We start from the raw sequence: 18,981 nt of genomic DNA, 5'->3' as shown, positions 1-18,981 counted from the left end.
TTTAGTGACTGTGATCTCCTTCACCTTGTGTATCACCTCTGAGTGCTCTAGCCTCTCACCTTATAGGCAAGATAAATTTGCCTTTTGGTATCTATCCAGGCTCAACGAAAGACGAAAGACTCACTTTCTCTCAATCCCGGTCCTTTCTTGCTCAATGGAGCTGCTTTCTTGTTTCGATCGTTTTTTATATACTATCCTCTATGTCCGGTCTTTGGTGTGCCTCAGAGACAAAGAAATTTATGCATGTTGCTTCAGCATGTAAACAAAAAACCAGCCGCCGCTGTGGAGATCGGGCTCCGTTGTAACGTCACTTCCGGCTCCTCCTACGCGTTACGTCACGAGGTCACGTGACTTCATCAGGGAGTCAATGATGATGAATGAAGTCACGTGACCTCGTGACGTAACGCGTAGGAGGAGCCGGAAGTGACGTTACAACGGAGCCCGATCTCCACAGCGGCGGCTGGTTTTTTGTTTACATGCTGAAGCAACATGCATAAATTTCTTTGTCTCTGAGGCACACCAAAGACCGGACATAGAGGATAGTATATAAAAAACGATCGAAACAAGAAAGCAGCTCCATTGAGCAAGAAAGGACCGGGATTGAGAGAAAGTGAGTCTTTCGTCTTTCGTTGAGCCTGGATAGATACCAAAAGGCAAATTTATCTTGCCTATAAGGTGAGAGGCTAGAGCACTCAGAGGTGATACACAAGGTGAAGGAGATCACAGTCACTAAATCGCATGAGCTAAGCACGGATATAATAGAGGAACGTATTCACACAAGCCACTTTTGGATTACTTTATATATTTTGTTTGGACTATTTTATTTTAATATTTATATTTGAAGGATCGCAATTGAAGTATTCACAGATATTGTTTCTAGCACCATTTTAAGAGAAAATTGCATGGAGCACTTTATTTTGAGCACAATATATGTGTTTTTATTTATGAATCAGATATAAGACCAACACTGAATTTATTTATTTATCTATTGATATCACTGGTAAAGAAGTAACACTCCGATTGTTATTTATTTATTTATGTATTGATACACACCGTACTCATAATTATTTATTTTAAGATATTTTCGACATTGATTGATTTAATACATTTGCACTTTTATCACCTAATTATTTAAAAATATATATTTTATATTTATTACGCGGAGCACTTTGATAGTAAGAATTGTACACTGCCATCAACCCAAATAGAAATTCATTAGAGCCTATCCCTGAAGCGCACCACTACCCTTAGAATTATATGATTTACTTCCACCACCATGCTTGACTGTAGGCAAGACATATTTGTCTTTGTACTCCTCACCTGGTTTTCCCCATACACGCTTGAAACCATCTAAACCAAATACGTTTATCTTGGTCTCGCCAGACCACAGGACATGGTTCCAGTAATCCATGTCCTTAGTCTGCTTGCAGGCTTTCTTGTGCATCATCTTTAGAAGAGGCTTCCTTCTGGGACGACAGCCATGCAGACCAATTTGATGCAGTGTGCTGCATATGGTCTGAGCACTGACAGGCTGACCCCCCCACCCCTTCAACCTCTGCAGCAATGCTGGCAGCATTCATACGTCTATTTCCCAAAGATAACCTCTGGATATGACGCTGAGCACGTGCCATTAACTTTGGTCGACCATGGTGAGGCCTGTTCTGAGTGGAACCTGTCCTGTAAAACCACTGTATGGTCTTGGCCACCGTGCAGTTTCAGGGTCCTGGCAATCTTCTTATAGCCTAGGCCATCTTTATGTAGAGCACCAATTCTTTTTTTCAGATCCTCAGAGAGTTCTTTGCCATGAGGTGCCATGTTGAACTTCCAGTGACCAGTATGAGAGAGTGAGAGCAATATCAAATTTAACACACCTGCTCCCCATTCACACCTGAGACCTTGTTACACTAACAAGCCACATAACACCGGGGAGGGAAAACGGCTAATTGTGCTTAATTTGGACATTGTCACTTAGAGGTGTACTCACTTTTGTTGCCAGTGGTTTAGACATTAATGGCTGTGTGTTGAGGTATTTTGAGGGGACAGCAAACTTACACTGTTATACAAGCTGTACACTCACTACTTTACATTGTAGCAAAGTGTCATTTCTTCAGTGTTGTCACATGAAAAGATATAATAAAATATTTACAAAAATGTGAGGGGTGTACTCACTTTTGTGAGATACTGTATGCAAGTATGTATGTATGTATGTATGTATGTATGTATGTATATCCCATCTAAGGTTTTGCCATATTCTAAGTGTTGTGAGATCAGCCATCATTATGACTTTAGGGAAGAGCTCACATGTCAGATGTTGGATTTATGCATGATGTTGGCATGTTTGCATTGTTCAATGTAAAACTGGATTGTTCCGCTGGGACACATCCTTTTTTATTCAAGTCCTGCAGGCAGGTTGTGTAGTGGCTGCCTGCCATCAATCTCACAGCTGACAATGAAAAGAGGCAGGAGGCCAGATAGACCTCTCACTGGATGCACAGAAAAAAAAGTCAGCTTGAAAAGTCAGCCAACATGTAGAACAAGAATACAATAAATTACAGCTAAGGTGTGGTGGCTGCATTACTTTTCTTTGTTTGCAGACCAAGCACATTATCTGAAAGTTCATGGTTCCTGGCAGGATCAACAGATATTTTTCTGGTGTCCTCCTAACTTCCTGTGCACTAAATTACAATAGCAACAGGATCTGATCTGCCTTCCCATCTATTTTTTGTAAACTTAAAAAAAAAAAAAAAAAAAAAAAACCACAAACACACAACACACACACCTATCCCTTACTGGAAATGAGGAGAAGGCAAGAAGTTTCTATTTCATATCAAGAAAGCAGTCCAGGGTGGCAATGCTGCTCCTACATAGTGAATGACTGTTGTCATCATAATGGGCCATACACACTATACAATGGTCTTTAGATTCTTTCCTTTAGATTTACCAAAACCATATAATATGAGGTCACATAGAAACACTTTTCAATTTGTATGCAATCAGGCAGACCCTTGCACTACCTGGATGAAGGTAAAGCTAAAGGAAATCTAGCAACAAAAGTTGTATAGTGTGTATCCAGCTTAACCACTTGCCGACCAGTCACACTGACTGTACTGCGGCAAAGTGGCTCGTTCCCGTAGGTCTACGTCGCTGGACTCCCCCCCCCCCCCCCCTTGTGGGCAGCGCAGCCGGAGGCTCGCTCCCGCTGTAGTCAGTCACAGCGGGAGTCGGGCCAGGGGAGGAGCGGCGGTGATCACCGCCGCTCTTCCCCGATTGTCGGGGAATCAAATCTGGAGATCCGCCTGCTTGTGTAAACAAAGCGGGTGGATCTCCTAAGTGACAGACAGGGTCAGATTGCAGGGCATAGCTGAACCTGCGATCTGTCCCTGTGTCACTCAGTTACCTCCCCCCACACACGTCAGTAAGCACCAGGCATACATTAACGCCCTTGATCACCACTTAAAATTAACCCCTTCCCTGCCAGTGTCATTTTTACAGTAACAGTGCATATGTATAGCGCTGATTACTGTAGTAACTTCACTGGTACCCCCAAAAGTGTCAAAAATGTCAGCCAAGTGTCCGATCTGTCCGCCGCAATGTCGCAGTCCCGCCAAAAAAAAAAAAGAATCGCAGATCGCCGCCATTACTCGTTAAAAAAAAAAAAAAAACACCAAAAATGACAGAAATCTTTCCCTTAGTTAGTAAACGCAATAACTTTTGTGCAAACCAATCAAAATACGCTTACTGCGATTTGTTTTACCAAAAATATGTGGCAGAAAACAAATTGGCCTAAAATAATAAAAAATTTAGATTTTTACATTTTTTGGGGGGAATTTCATATAAAAAAAAATGTGAAAAATATTGTTATTTTTTCAAAATTGTCGCTCTTTTTTTGTTTATAGCGCAAAAAGTAAAAAAAGCGCACAGGTGATCAAATACCACCAAAAGAAAGCTCTGTTTGTAGGAAAAAAAGGACGTAAATTTCGTTTGGGTACATCGTTGCATGACCGCGCAATTTTCAGGTAAATTCGCACAGTGCCGAATCACAAAAAGTGGCCTGGACGTAAGACAGCAAAATCCTCCAGTGGTAAAGTGGTTAAGATAGGAAGCTTATTACTGGTAGGATCACCATGTCAAATTAAAAGAAAAAAAAAATACTGAAATAAGAAAACTAATGCAGCCACCACATCTAAAGGACTAGTAAACTGCAATGGATTACATTTTTTGTTCCTGGGTTTGGATACAATTTAAAATTTAATACATGAACTCCTTGTTTTTTTTTTTTTACATTTGTAATGGTAGAGATGACTTGTAAATACTTTTGTTTTAAAAAGGAAAGACTGTAAATTGTGGGAGGCTTTTGCTTTGCTGTGGCCAGAGGCAGAACCGTGGAATTGAGTCTATAGAACTGTAGCCTGTGAAGTGTATGGTCACTCTCTTTATTCTATACAACTATAGAACGCAGCAGATATGTGCTTCACTTTAAAAACTTTAAGGCAGATAAAAGAAATCAGATATACACTTCAACTGTGTATTTAGCTGTGGCTGGAGTGGTCTTAACCACAGCATAATAATATTAAAAAGGGGAAAAAAAAATTACTGAACCATGCAAGTGACATTTCATTTTAATGTCTTCCTTTCAGCTACAATTTCAGTTCCAAAAGTACAAATAGTTGTGTTACCAGTACATACCTGCAGGGCGGCGCTGCGTAGTTCTAGGCATGTTGCAATTTTTCCAATGATTTTCTGTGAACAAATAAAATGAAAGATGAATGGATTATTCTTTAGTTATAGTGTCAACTCATGTAGCCAATGAATGGAACAGTAAGTAACAGGCTGAGATAATTTGCTGCTGTGTTCCCAATTATGTACAAGATCCAGCCAAAGGAACTCTAAGCGCCCATTCACGACTTGCTGGGGAGACCTGTGAAGTCGCGGTGCGACTTGCAGGGACTTCATTAAATTGAAGTCAATGCAAGTCGCCTCCAGGTCACCTCAAAGTAGTACAGGACCGTTTTTCAAAGTCGGAGCGACTTGTGTCGCTCCTATTATAATGGGTCCTGTGCTAATCAATGCGATTCTGCCCGTGATCCGGAATCATTGCAAATCGTGGGACGCCTGTGCGATGCCCGTGATTTGCAATGGCACCCCAAACACTGTGCGATGTTGCCGCGATTTCCGCCTGCTGAATCGCGGTAACATCGCGCAAAAAGAATCGTGGGACGCATGACGCCCAAAAAGGTACAGGAGCTTCTTTTGTGCGTCATGCGTCCCGCGATTCTGTTTGCGCGATGTTACCGCGTTTCGGCAGGCGGAAATCGCGGCAACATCGCACAGCATTTGGGGTGCCATTGCAAATCACAGGCAATGCACAGGCGTCCCGCGATTTGCAATGATTCCGGATCGCGGCGATTCTGCCCACGATCCGCTACGTCCACATGTGAACTTAGCCTAAGATTTTCAGGTGGAAATTTTCTGTGGGTGTGCAAAAAAGGAAATTAGGAGGGAGAGGGAAGTCAGGTTGGTAGAAGATGATAATGATAATATCACAGTGATATTAAAAAAAAAAAAAAAAAAAAAAAAAAAGAAAAAACACACACACACACTGTATACTTATCTGCCCTGTGTAATGGTTTTGCACAAAGCAGCCCCAATCCTCCTCTCAGGTCCCCCACCAGCACAATTCTGGCTTCTCTTTTCCAAGTGCCCTCATCGCAAGCTGCTTGCTATGGGGGCACTTGTGCATGCTAGCTCCCGAGTCCCACTCTGTCTGTCCATAAGACACACAGAACTGTCATTGCCCCCCCCCCCCACCCCACTTCCTCCCTACTGGCTGTAATTTACAGCAGTGGAAGTTAATGTCTCTCGCTGCTGGCTCTCAGCCAATGAGGCGGTAGAGACCCAGAGGAGCAGCTGCTTTTGTGCACATCGCTCAATCTGGATCAAGCTTGGGGAGAGCTGCAAACTGAAGGGGTTTTACCTTTATGTGTAAAATACCTTTTGCCTTTAGAACCACTTTATCATCGCCACCATCATTAAAAAAGGTTTTCCCCCTCCTGCTTGCTCTATCACTGTATGCACAGGCTGCTGTGGTGATATCGCTCTCAGGGGGCGGGTCCATGATTCCCTGCACTTATAGGGTGTTCTCAGTCTTCTGGGCTGAATGATGCTGGATACAACTGAACCTGGGAGACTGAGGTCATCTAGTGGTAGAAAGGAATAACCGCAGGTACAGTGTGGAAGAGAACATAAATGTTGCAGAAAAATCTGCTTTTTGTTTTAAAAAAACATTATGAAGTAATGTAGGTGGATCAAACATTAAAGGGAATGTAAAGTCAGAAGGTTTTTTAACATTATGCATTAAGACAGGGGTAGGGAACCTATGGCTCGTGAGCCAGACGTGGCTCTTGATGGTTGCATCTGGCTCGCAAACAAATCTTTAATAAAGGGGAGGCGTGTCCAGACTTGAGCCGCACTGGACGGGTAGTCCCAGAGCTCTGCCGCATCTACCACTCAATCCAGTGTCATCCGCGTAGCTGTGCCCTGTGCCAAAGAGATTATTGCACCCATCGACAATACGGAGGGTGAGCTACCCACCGCTACCCTCAGTTCGTCTCTGGGTGACCGGATTGCCGTGCTACGGACCCCGTGGGTTACTCGTGGTACCGCCGCCGGCTCGTGTGCTGTGCATCTGAGGGCCTTGGCAATCACCGCCCAGTAAGGAGATCTGCCATCCGCTCCCTGTGCCCCGACAGACGCGATCTCCTTCCCCTCTGACACCCGGGGACCCGCGGGAGTTGCCTCTCACATCCACTTCTGAGGCCTTCAGCGGCCGGCCGCCATTTTCTCAGGGCCTATACTCACCTCCATCACACACAAGCCTGCAGGCGCTTCACCACTCCGGCCTCATTGCATACCTGCCTGCTCTGCTCTCTTCCCGACCGGACTCCAGGCACTTTCACACAGCTCCATCTACTCACTGTATAGCTGCGGCCCATAAATATGAATATTAAATAAAGGTTCCCGATCCCTGAAATATAGTGTATGGCTCTCACGGAATTACATTTGAAAATATGTGTGGTTCATGGCTCTCTCAGCAAAAAAGGTTCCCGACCCCTGCATTAAGATAATAAAAACCTTCTGTGTGCATCAACCCCCCTAATACTTACCTGAGTCCATCTTTATCCAGCCATGTTGCAGGAGTATCTAAGCTGCCTAGGACCCCCATCCTTATTGGCTGAGACAGCAGTGCGATTGGCTCCTGCTGCTGTCAATCAAAATCATTCAGCCAATCATGGGAGAGAGGGGGTGGGGGCTGTGGCTCAGAGTCTGAATGGACACAGGAAGCTATGACTGGGCTCAGGTGCCCCCCAAAGCAAGCTGCATGCTGTAGGGGCACTGAACAGGAGGGAGGGTCAAGGAGTACTAAGAGGGACCCAAGAAGAGGAGGATCCGGGCTGCCCTGTGCAAAACCAACTGCACAGAGAAGGTGAGACTTTACAATCACTTCAACGAGACTTTACAATTACTTTAAATGCATGAAAATTACCCAAATATTCCTGAAATACACCTCCAAGTAAAAATTCCTCATCACAGAAGAGAGTGTATTTTCATTATGCCTATATTTGGAGTTAATAATGCAGTGTTTACCTTTGAGTCATTTTTGATGTGACTTAAGTACACTTTTTTGTAAAAGAAAAATAGAATAATCACTGGACGGAGCTCTGGAATTTGAGAGAAGGCATCAGCCACACAGGGAGAGTATGGTTTTTGAAAGAGTTGGTTGACTGCTAAACTTGTATAGTGATAAGTAACAGTGAAGCTCAACTGTTGTGCATCACAGTCTACACTTAGAGGCCTCTTTTCTCTTTTCATTACCGATTGGTTTTCATGCTCAAGCGGCTGGACCTAGGAAGTTTGCTGTATCCTGGTAGTGTCATTAACCGGAAGGATTGATGCTGTTTGCGTTTTTGACCCGCTGGTAATACAGGGGTCAAATGTGGAGGTGAGCGCATAAGTGTGCCTTTGGTGCAGGGGATGTACACTGATCATTTCCTGCATTCCATCATGTTCCTCATGTGGATTCTATGCACCTTAATGGTCTTTTGGGACTTTACCTGCGTTTATGGACGGTCCCTCTATCTATCTTCCTATTGTTGCTGATATTTTAATCTCTGTGGAATGCGATTTGCACTGCACCATTTTACTGTATTTATTTTTATTGTTGTGCATCACTGCAAAGTAGGAAGCAGCTATGGCTGCCCCTATGTGTACTAGAATTACATTATTACATCATAGGATTTTCAAACATTACCACTTTGGACTTGATCACACCATGTGTGGAGACCGGTGTCCTGCACCTAACCTAACTATAGACCCGTTAGTTTAACTTCTATGGTCGGGAAGATATTGGAGAGTTTAATAAAAGACCACAAGATGAGTTCTTACTAGAAAAAAATATTTAAGCAACAGACAGCATGGATTCATGAAAGACAGAAGTTGTTAAAGAAATCTGATTTCTTTTTATGATGAGGTAAGTAAAACCTTGGACAGAGGGGTGGCTGTGGACCTAATATAATTGGATTTTGCAAAAGCGTTTGCTACAGTTCCCCACACACGGCTGATGTGTAGGTAAAGTCTACAGGCTTGGAAAGATCGGTTTGTAAATGGATAGAAAATTGGCTAAAAGATAGAATTCAGAGAGAAGTGGTTAAAGTGAAGTCTCACCCGAAGGTGGAACTTCCGCTTTAAGCACTCCTCACCCCCTTACATACCATAATTGACAGGTCATTTTCTTTGGGGGGGGGGGGGGGGGCAGGTACCTCGTTTTGCGTTTTGACAGGTACCCGCTCCCACTTCCGCTCAGGCCAGTTCTCCACTCCCCCTATTCTTCTGGGACATGTCACAGGTCCCAGAAGATTGCCCGGCCACTGAGGCGGCGCAGTGCGACTCACACATGCACAGTGCTCATCCGGCTGTCACAGCCTGCTGCCCACTTGTGATGCCGGGCTGGGGGGAGACGAGAGAGAGGAGCGACCCTTCGGGCGGCCACACAGCTGGATCATGAAACAGGTGAGTGTGAGTTTATTAAAAGTCAGCAGCTACACTTTTTATAGCTACTGACTGGTAATAAAAAAAAAAAAAAAAAGAAAGAGTGGAACTCCGCTTTAAAGGATTCTTACTCTAAATGGTCTAAGGTTATCAGTGGTGTACCCCAAGGTTCAGTGTTAAGACCCTTACTTTTTAATATCTTTATAAACGATATAGGGTCTGGGATTTAAAGTACCATTTCAGTCTTTGCAGAAGACACCAAGCTTTGCAGTGGAATAACTTCCTTACAGGATGTCTCCAACTTACAAGCCAACCTCAATGCACTGTTTTATGAACTTGGTGTTGAGTTATTCACTTTAAGGTCATCACAGGAAGACAAAGGGGCAGTCTTTACGTCTAGAGAAAAAGAGATTTAGTCTCCAAATATCGAAAGGTTTCTTCACAGTAAGAGCTGTGAAAAGGATTCCCTCCAGAGGGGGTTCTGGCCAGCTCAGCAGATTGCTTTAAAAAGATCTGGATTATTTCCTAAATGTACATAATATAACTGGGCACCAATATTTATAGGTATAGTTGATCCAGGGAATATCCGATTGCCTCTTGGGGGATCAGGAAGGAATTTTCCCCCTGCTGTAGCAAATTGGATCATGGTTTTATGAGATTTTTCACCTTCCTCTGGATCAACTGTGGGTATAGCATTGTAATTTTTTTTTTAATTGGTTGAGCTAGATGGACTTATAGCTTTTCATGTGACAACTCTAAAGAAATGACACTTTTCTACAATGTAAAGTAGTGAGTGTACAGCTTGTATAACAGTGTAAATGTGCTGCCCCCTCAAAATAACACACATTATTGTCTAAACCGCTGGCAACGAGTACACCCTTCAGTCAGAATGTCCAAATTGGGCCCAAAGTGTCAATATTTTGTGTTGCCACCATTAGTTTCCAGCACTGCCTTAACCCTCTTGGGCATGGAATTCACCACAGCTTCACAGGTTGCCACTGGAGTCCTCTTCCACTCCTCCATGATGACATCACAGAGCTGGTGGATGTTCGAGACCTTGCACTCCTCCACCTTCCATTTGAGGATGCCCCAGAGATGCTCAATAGGGTTTAGGTCTGGAGACATGCTTGGCCAGTCCATCACCTTTACCCTCACCTTCTTTAGCAGGGCAGCGGTCATCTTGGAGGTGTGTTTGGGGTTATGTTGGAAAACTGCCCTGCAGCCCAGTCATCTGAATGGAGGGGATCATGCTCTGCTTCAGTATGTCACAGTACATGTTGGCATTCATGGTTCCCTCAACGAACTGTAGCTCCTCAGTGCCAGCAACACTCATGCAGCCGCAGACCATGACACTCCCGCCACCATGCTTGACTGCAGACAAAACACACTTGTCTTTGTACTCCTCACCTGGTTGCTGCCACACACACCTGACACCATCTGAATCCAAAAAGTTTATCTTGGTCTCCTTAAACCACAGGACATGGTTCTAGTAATCAATGTCCTAATGCCCCATACACACGTGCAGATTATCTGCAGACTTTTGTCTGCAGACTTACCAAAACCATATAATATGAGGTCAAACCTAAACACTTTCAATTTGTATGCAATCCGGCAGGCCCTTGCACTACATAGAAAAGGTAAGTCTGCAGACAAAAGTCTGCAGATAATCTGCACGTGTGTATGGGGCATTAGTCTGCTTGTCTTCAGCAAACTCTTTGCGGGCTTTCTTGTGCATCATCTGTCTGGGACGACAGCCTTGCAGACCAATTTGTGGCAATGTGCGGCGTATGGTCTGAGCACTGACAGGATGACCCCCCAACCCGTTCAACCTCTGCAGCAATGCTGGTAGCACTCATACGTCTATTTCCCAAAGACAGCCTCTTGATATGATGCTGAGCACGTGCAGAGCACGTGCACTCAACTTCTTTGGTCGACCTTGATGAGGCCTGTTCTGAGTGGAACCTGTCCTGTTAAACCACTGTATGGTCTTGGCCACCGTGCTGCAGCTCAGCTTCAGGGTCTTGGCGATCTTCTTATAGCCTAGGCCAGTGATGGCACACCTTGGCACCCCAGATGTTTCTGAACTACATTTCCCATGATGCTCATGCACTCGGCAGTGTAGTTGAGCATCATGGGAAATGTAGTTCCAAAATATCTGGGGTGCCATGGTGTGCCATCACTGGCCTAGGCAATCTTTATGTAGAGCACCAATTCTTTTTTTCAGATCCTCAGAGAGTTCTTTGCCATGAGGTGCCATGTTGAACTTCCAGTGAGCAGTAAGAGAGTGATGACACCAAATTTACCACACCTTCTTCCCGTTCACACCTGAGACCTTGTAACACTAACGAGTCACATGACACCGGGGAGGGAAAATGGCTAATTAGGCTCAATTTGGACATTTTTCATTTAGGGTGTACTCACTTTAGACATTAATGGCTGTGTGTTGAGTTATTTTGAGGGGACAGCAAATTTACACTGTTAGGGCTCTTTCACATGGTCCGCCTCCGCAGGCAGATCCGTGTTGCTCAGCGGGGATCGATCCGCGATCCCCGCTGAGCCGGGCGGATGACAGCTCTGTCTCCGCTTGCAGAGCGGAGAGGGAGGTGTCTCAGCACCCGCTGCCCTCTATGGGGGATCGGAGGAGAGCGGGCCGCTTGTCCGCTCTCATCAGATCCGCTCCGCTCGGATTACTGAACGGATGGAAAAATAGGGTTTCCATCCGTCCAGATTTCAGCACAGGATCGGATGCGGATGGCAGCGGGTGTCAGCGGAGGTGTCTCCGCTGACACCCGCTGCCCCATAGAGCTGCATGGAGGATCCGATCAGATCCGCCTAAAAAACTGACAGGCGGATCTGATCGGACCGCCCGTGTGAAAGAGCCCTTAGGGTCCTTTCACACGGGCGGTCCGTATTTTTGTTCCGCTCAGTGACTTTTTTTTTTATATATAAAACGGACACGGAGGAACTTTTGGAGGGTCCGTTCCTTATGTCTATGGGATTGCGGATGTCAGCGGATGACACCACTGACATCCGTTTTTGCGTCCGTTCCATTTTTTAAACGGAAGAAAAATAGGGTTCTCTTCCGTCTCAAAAAATGGAATGGACGCAAAACGGATGTCAGCAGATGGTCATCCGCAATCCCATAGACATACAGTACATTATGTCCGTTTTTCACCCGCAAACGGATCGGATGACATATGGACCGCCCGTGTGAAAGGACCCTTATACAAGCTGTACACTCACTACTTTACATTCAAAGTGTCATTTCTTTAGTGTTGTAACATGAATAGATATAATAAAATATTTACAAAAAATGTGAGGGGTGTACTCACTTTTGTGATATACTGCATGTAATCAACACAAGTCTCTAAAAGGGCACATTTAAGGTATCTGTATAGTGCCAACAGTATACACAGCACTTTACATACTGCACATTCACATCGGTCCTTGCCGTCGAGAAGCTTCCAATCTAAAAAGGTCCCCAACTCCCATTTATTTATACAGTACAGCTGTGGCTAGAAGTTTTGAGAATGACACAAATATGACATTTTCACACAATCTGCTACTTCAGTGTTTAGATCTTTTTGTCAGATGTTACTATGGTATACTGCAGTATAATTACAAGCATTTCATAAGTGGCAAAGGCTTTTATTGACGATTACATTAAGTTTATGCAGAGTCAAATATTTGAAGATTTGATCCTGGCATGCTGTCCAACTTCTGGGCCACATCCTGACTGATGGTCGCCCATTTTTGTATAAATTAATGCTTGGAGATTGTAAGAATTTGTGGGATCTTTTTTTTTTTTTTTACCCGCCTCTTGAGGATTGACCACAAGTTCTCAATGGGATAAAGGTCTGTGGAGTTTCCTGGCAATGGATCCAAAATGTCAATGTTTTGTTCCCCAAGCCACTTATCATTTTTGCCTTATGGCAAGGTGTTCCATCATAAAAAGGCATTGTTCATCACCAAACTGTTCTTGGATGGTTGGGGGGAAGTTGTTCTCAGAGGAAGTTTTTGTACCATTCTTTATTCATGGCTGTATTCTTAGGCAAAATTGTGAGTGAGCCCACTACCTTGGCTGAGAAGCAATCCCACACATGAATGGTCTCAGGATGCTTTACTGTTGGCGTGACACCGGACTGATGGTAGCGCTCCCCTGTTCTTCTCCAGACAAGGTTTTTTCCGGATGCCCCAAACAATCAGAAAGGGGATTCATCAGAGAAAATGACTTTACCCCAGTCCTCAGCAGTCCAATCCTTGTACTTTTTGCAGAATATTATTTTGTCCCTGATGTTTTTCCTGGAGAGAAGCGGCTCCTTTGCAGTCTTTCTTGACACCAGTCCCTTTTTCAAAAGTCTTCTCACTGTGCATGTAGATGCACTCACACCTGCCTGCTGCCATTCCTGGGCACGCTCTGCACTGGTGGTGCCCCGATCCCACAGCTTAATCAACTGTAGGAGACGGTCCTTGTGCTTACTGGACTTTCTTGGGCTCCCTGAAGCCTTCTTCACAACAATTCAACCTCTCTCCTTGAAGTTTTTGATAATACGATAAATGGTTAATTTAGGTGCAATCTTAGTAGCAGCAATATCCTTGCCTGGTAAACCCCATTTAGTGCAAAGCAATGATGACTGTACAGGTTTCCTTACAGGTAACCATGGTTAACAGAAGAACAACAGTGATTTCAAGCACCAACCTTCTTTTAATGCTTCTAATCTGTTATTCTAACTCAATAGGCATTACAGAGTGATTTCCAACCTTGTCCTTGTCAACACTGTGTTAATGTCGTCAGCTGGTCCTTTTGAGGCAGGACTGAAATACAGTTGAAATGTGTTTTTTTTTTTTTTTTTTTGGATGAAGTTCATTTTCATGGCAATTGCAATTCATCTGATCTCTCTTCATAATATTCTGGAGTTATTGCAAATTGTCATCAAAAAACTGAGGCTGCAGACTTTGTGAAACGTAATACTTGCGTAATTCTCCAAACTTCTGTCCAGGGCTCTACACATACTAGGGCCAATTTGGACTACAGTTAATTATCCTACCAGCGTGTCTATGGAGTAAGGGAGAAAACCGGAGTACCTGGAGGAAACCCACACAAACACATGGAGAACATGCAAATAGTGTTCTGATGGTATTTAAAAGGCAACATCCACAATCTAGAACAGTAAAAAAAAAAACTGGCGCTTATGGTAAATACAAAATCAATAAGTGAATGAATGTATATATGAGTGAATAAATATTATTCAAAAAAGTGTCTGTGCAATCATAAGCTGCTTGCTGTAAATAAAGTGCTAGTACTCTTTAAACAATGTGAACTCAGTGTTGCAGCGCTGCTTAAACTATATATATATATATAGTAAATGAATAAATAATCTACTTGCAACAGTGTACAAAGCTAACCTGATGACGCTAAAGATGACGCTGTGATCGACAGCAAAACGCATCTAGCAATTGGCTGAGCTGACTGCTACATCACATCTGGCCGGTGGAGCGCACGCTGCATGAGCAGCGAACCACAGTGCCGTGTCTTACATGCCTACATTGTTATTACGTTTGTGAGTATATTTCTGGATTGTTCCAATAAAATTGGTTAAAACGTACTTCACTATGGATTGTTCTTTTTCTCCATGAGGAAACTCTGAGATACTTTTACCATCAAGGATTTTCCCAGCGATATAACGGATTCCAAGATTATGAGGATTTATATTATTACATGCTTCCTACCAAGCGCATTGTGGTAAGTAGAAAACCACAGGGGGGTCATCCCCTTTCATGCACAAAGAAAGCACAGGAGCACTTTAAGTTAATTTATATGAATTTTGATGTATGAATTGGAATTTTTATATATATGATTGAGATATTTGCACGGTATATTTAGCACTTTTGTACACTGTTGCAAGTAGATTATTTATTAATTTACTATATATATTGTTTAAGCAGCGCTGCAACACTGAGTTCACAACATCCCCAATCTGTAGCAGGAAATTACTGCCCACTTGATAAGAATATTTTCATGAAGCTGATCTCGTCTACAGGTTTTCCCAAGGACATCAACAAGCTTGTGCACTCCTCTAAATAAGAACTAAGATGGTAGTTTCTGCTACAAAACATATGAAGGTTGTGATATCTGCCCAAGAGAATGTTACTAAGTAGCAGCTGACAATGCAACATTTTAAGTTTTATTTAAGTTACTCTTATTTCACTGCACACTGAGCTCAGTGTGCATTAGAATCTGCAGCAATTCAGACAGAGTCTGCCTCATTCCGTGGCTAGAGGACATCCCGTGTTATCTAGCCCTTTCCTCCAGAGTCTGGTTATCCTGGTGGACCGCTCCTTTCATAGACAGGATTCCAGTTCTTTCAATCATGGAGGCTCATCTTAGATTTCAGTTTTATTTTTCAGTAAGCTATAGCACCCTGTCAGCCCCTTCCACCAGCAATGATCTCCCTGCATTGCATAGAGAAACAGAGACCCAGTGATGATGTAAATGGGTCAAACATAAGGTATGTAATGAAAACAAAGGTTTTACTAAATTAAAATTAGTATGATAATTACAGAACCAGGGGATGGAAAATATAAGCGGAATAAACTTCAGTTTTAAGAAATGTTCCCTGGAAGTAAAAAAAAAATTTTTTTATAAAAAAAATCTGGGAGTAGCAGTGTCCATACTTCTGCAGACAGAATTTAGAAGAGAAACAGAAAGGTCGATGCGAGAGCAAGAAAGGGTTTTACAGCCGTCTACAAGGCTAGCCTTCCAAATCCTCCAGATGCAGCAATTAGAGGCTGCAAGGGAGCGCGGTGTACATATACAGTCCTATATAGCAGCAGACATATACTGGACGGCAGTTCATAAACTAGCTGTCATTTCCCCATTTAAACTGGGTGCGACTGCTTCACAACACAGCTATGAATAATGCTCACTGGTGCCTTGCCAAGCTGGGATCTGCTTTCCATATTACATTCTACCAAACCCTCCCAACTCTCCAAATCCCTGAAAAGCCATAAAGGCCGAGCGCTCACGTGGTGTTTCCAGTAAGAGCCGACGGGGATGTGACTAAAGTTCAGGAGAACTGTGCAAAAAGGGCCTATTAAGAGCACGGGGGTCATTGCAAGAGACCAGAAAACCAAACACAGCTCATTAGAGGGGAAAAACCACAATACCCTCACCTTCCTACAGGGTACCCTGCAATCAGTATTTTTTCTGCAATTAGGTGGTAGAGGAGGGGTCAGTACTAAAGATGCATGCAAACACTACCTGTGATTTTTTTTTTTGGAAATGTCCTTGCAGTGGGATCCCCCAGTACTGCAAGGGTTAAAACGCAGTGGCGGCTGGTGCTCCACATCAGCCGGGGGGGGGGGGGGTTCAGCAGACGGGAAACCCCCCCCCCAATCACCACCCTCAAGACCCACCACCATATCCCCCCCCCCCCCCGTGCCAGTTTACTTACCTTGCTCCGCGGGACTGACAGGCAGCGGCGGCTTTCCCCTGAGTCTCCATGTTCCCTCTCGGCGGCCTTCTCCTCCCTCCTTCTTGGCCAATAGGATGCCTTCTCCTTTCGGCCAATCCAGAAACAGGTCTCAGGACCCGCTTCCTGATTGGCTGGGAGGAGAATCAGTGTGGCAATAGTGAATATTCATTCGCTATTGTCACACAACTGGGTGGACACAGGGCGGAGTGCTCTGCACCCCGATCCCACCCTTTTTTGAAGCCTATTCTAATCACCTGCTTCAAAAAAAAAAAAAAAAATCCCGCATTGGAATCCATGCATCCGGCTCCCTGCATGTAGATTAGGGGGCCAGATGCATGGATGGGGGGAAAGGGCCCCTGCGCCCCTAATGGACGGGTCGCCACTGGTTAAATGCTTAAGTCTATGGTTAGAGGAATGAACTAGAACTATACTTACCTTGCTCATTGCTCCCCCAGTGCTCTCCTCTTCTCTCTCACACTCTGGGTTGAGTCCTCATCATCCTCACTGATGGTCCTGCGCTGAACGTGAGAAAATCAGAGTGCAACCTTCAGCCAGAGCACCAAAAAGAGGCTTCATGGACCGTCAATCACCATGGAGGAGGCCTGCCGGAGTGAGCAATAGGTCTTGTCCCTTCCCCCGGCCTGTGAATGGTCACTGAAGGACTTGTAAGCTCATCTTTTTGTGACTATGCCCTCTCCTCCCATCAGCATGCCTCTTGTGCTGTTTTTCCCTCTCCCAGTCTGAACTCTGCTGTACAGGGACTGCAAAATGCCAATACCAGGTCAAAGGCATGTGCTTACATTGCTTGTATTTAAATGTTTTCATTATTACAGAGCTGAATCAATTTGTGTCTGTTATATCTGCCTTAATTTAAAAATCTCAAGCTTTAACATGCAATTTTAATATACATTTTCAAATCAGCAGCTTTCATTCAAATAATAGCCGATGATCCTGCAATGAAGGTCTATTAGAGAGTACTCTGTTATAGTCCCCTAATCTCTCCCACATTGTCACCCTGTCACATTGGCTTCCAATAAAGACTACAAGTATCTGTTTCAGTACAAATTATGTGGGCAGGGCCAACTGTTGTCATAGTCAGGAAACCCAATCTGAGAAATGCCATGCAACCATCGCAGAAGACAGGAAGTGACTACATAAAGGATGAGGGAGAATAGCAGCACTGAGATGCAACAAAGGATGAAAGGATGTATTTTATAAAAAAAAAGTAAATTGTCTTAGCGGTTTAGATACTGTGAGATTGATTTACTAAAACTGGAAAGTGCAAAATCTGGTGCAGCTTTGCATGGTAGCCAATCCGTTTTTAACTTTGGCCTGTTCATGTAAGCTTTTACAAAAGAACCTGGAAGCTGATTGGTTTCTGTTCAGAGCTGCACCAGATTTTGCACTGTAGTTTTAGTAAATCAACCCCACAGTGCTCTAGCAAAATAAAAATGTCATCCATCCAAAACAATCCAATTTTAAATTAGAAATAAAAATGCAACCAGTTGAATGTCCTTTTTAACGTATCAATTTAAATAGTCTAGGCCAGGGGGTCTCCAAACTTTCTAAACAAAGGGCCGGTTTACCGTCCTTCAGACTTTAGGTGGGCCAGACTGTGGCCATGAGGAGTACGTGATGTCCCAGCATCATCGGGAGGAACTGTGCCCCCGTCATTGGAATCATCGGGAGGAACTGTGCCCCCGTCATTGGAGTCATCGGGAGGAACGGTGCCCCCCGTCATTGGAGTCATCGGGAGGAACGGTGCCCCCCGTCATTGGGAGGAACTGTGCCATCCGTCATTGGGGTCATCGGGAGGAACTGTGCCCCCGTCATTGGGAGGAACTGTGCCCCCCATCATTGGGGTCATCGGGAGGAACTGTGCCCCCCCGTCATTGGGAGGAACTGTGCCCCCCCGTCATTGGGAGGAACTGTGCCCCCCCCGTCATTGGGAGGAACTGTGCCCCCCCCGTCATTGGGAGGAACTGTGCCCCCCCCGTCATTGGGAGGAACTGTGCCCCCCCCGTCATTGGGAGGAACTGTGCCCCCCCCGTCATTGGGGTCATCGGGAGGAACTGTGCCCCCTGTCATTGGGAGGAACTGTGCCCTCCTTCATTGGGGTCATTGGGAGGAACTGTGCCCCCCATCATCGGGGTCATTGGGAGGAACTGTGCCCCCCGCCATCGGGAGGAACTGTGCCCCCCGCCATCGGGAGGAACTGTGCCCCCCGCCATCGGGGTCATCGGGAGGAACTGTGCCCCCCGCCATCGGGGTTATTTGGAGGAATGGTGCCCTCCACTAGTATCAGTGAATAAAATAAAACCCTAGGGAAAAAAAAAAAAAAAAGCATATTTTTTGGGTATTTGCATAGAGCAGCACTTTTAAATTAATTTTTGGTTTATGGCCAGTTAAAACTAAAGTTTTGTTACAGCTATTTTTACAGAAATTACATTAGTTCAACTTG

General features: G+C 44.4%; 1 protein-coding gene across 1 annotated transcript in view; it reads right to left on the bottom strand.

The window, feature by feature from the left end:
* The window catches only part of AIDA (axin interactor, dorsalization associated), an 82,624-nt gene that overhangs the window by 21,957 nt on the left and 41,686 nt on the right, over positions 1–18,981 (bottom strand). The window contains exon 3 of the mRNA XM_082252619.1: positions 4,687–4,740. Coding sequence (XP_082108745.1) covers positions 4,687–4,740 — 54 coding nt within the window. The remainder of the gene's footprint in view (positions 1–4,686; positions 4,741–18,981) is intronic.

This window comes from Pelophylax lessonae (genome assembly GCF_965119305.1).
Source record: "Pelophylax lessonae genome assembly, chromosome: 3".
Taxonomy (NCBI): Eukaryota; Metazoa; Chordata; class Amphibia; order Anura; family Ranidae; genus Pelophylax; species Pelophylax lessonae.
The sequence above is the reverse complement of the archived record's forward strand: the minus strand, read 5'-3'. Positions and strand labels throughout refer to the sequence as shown.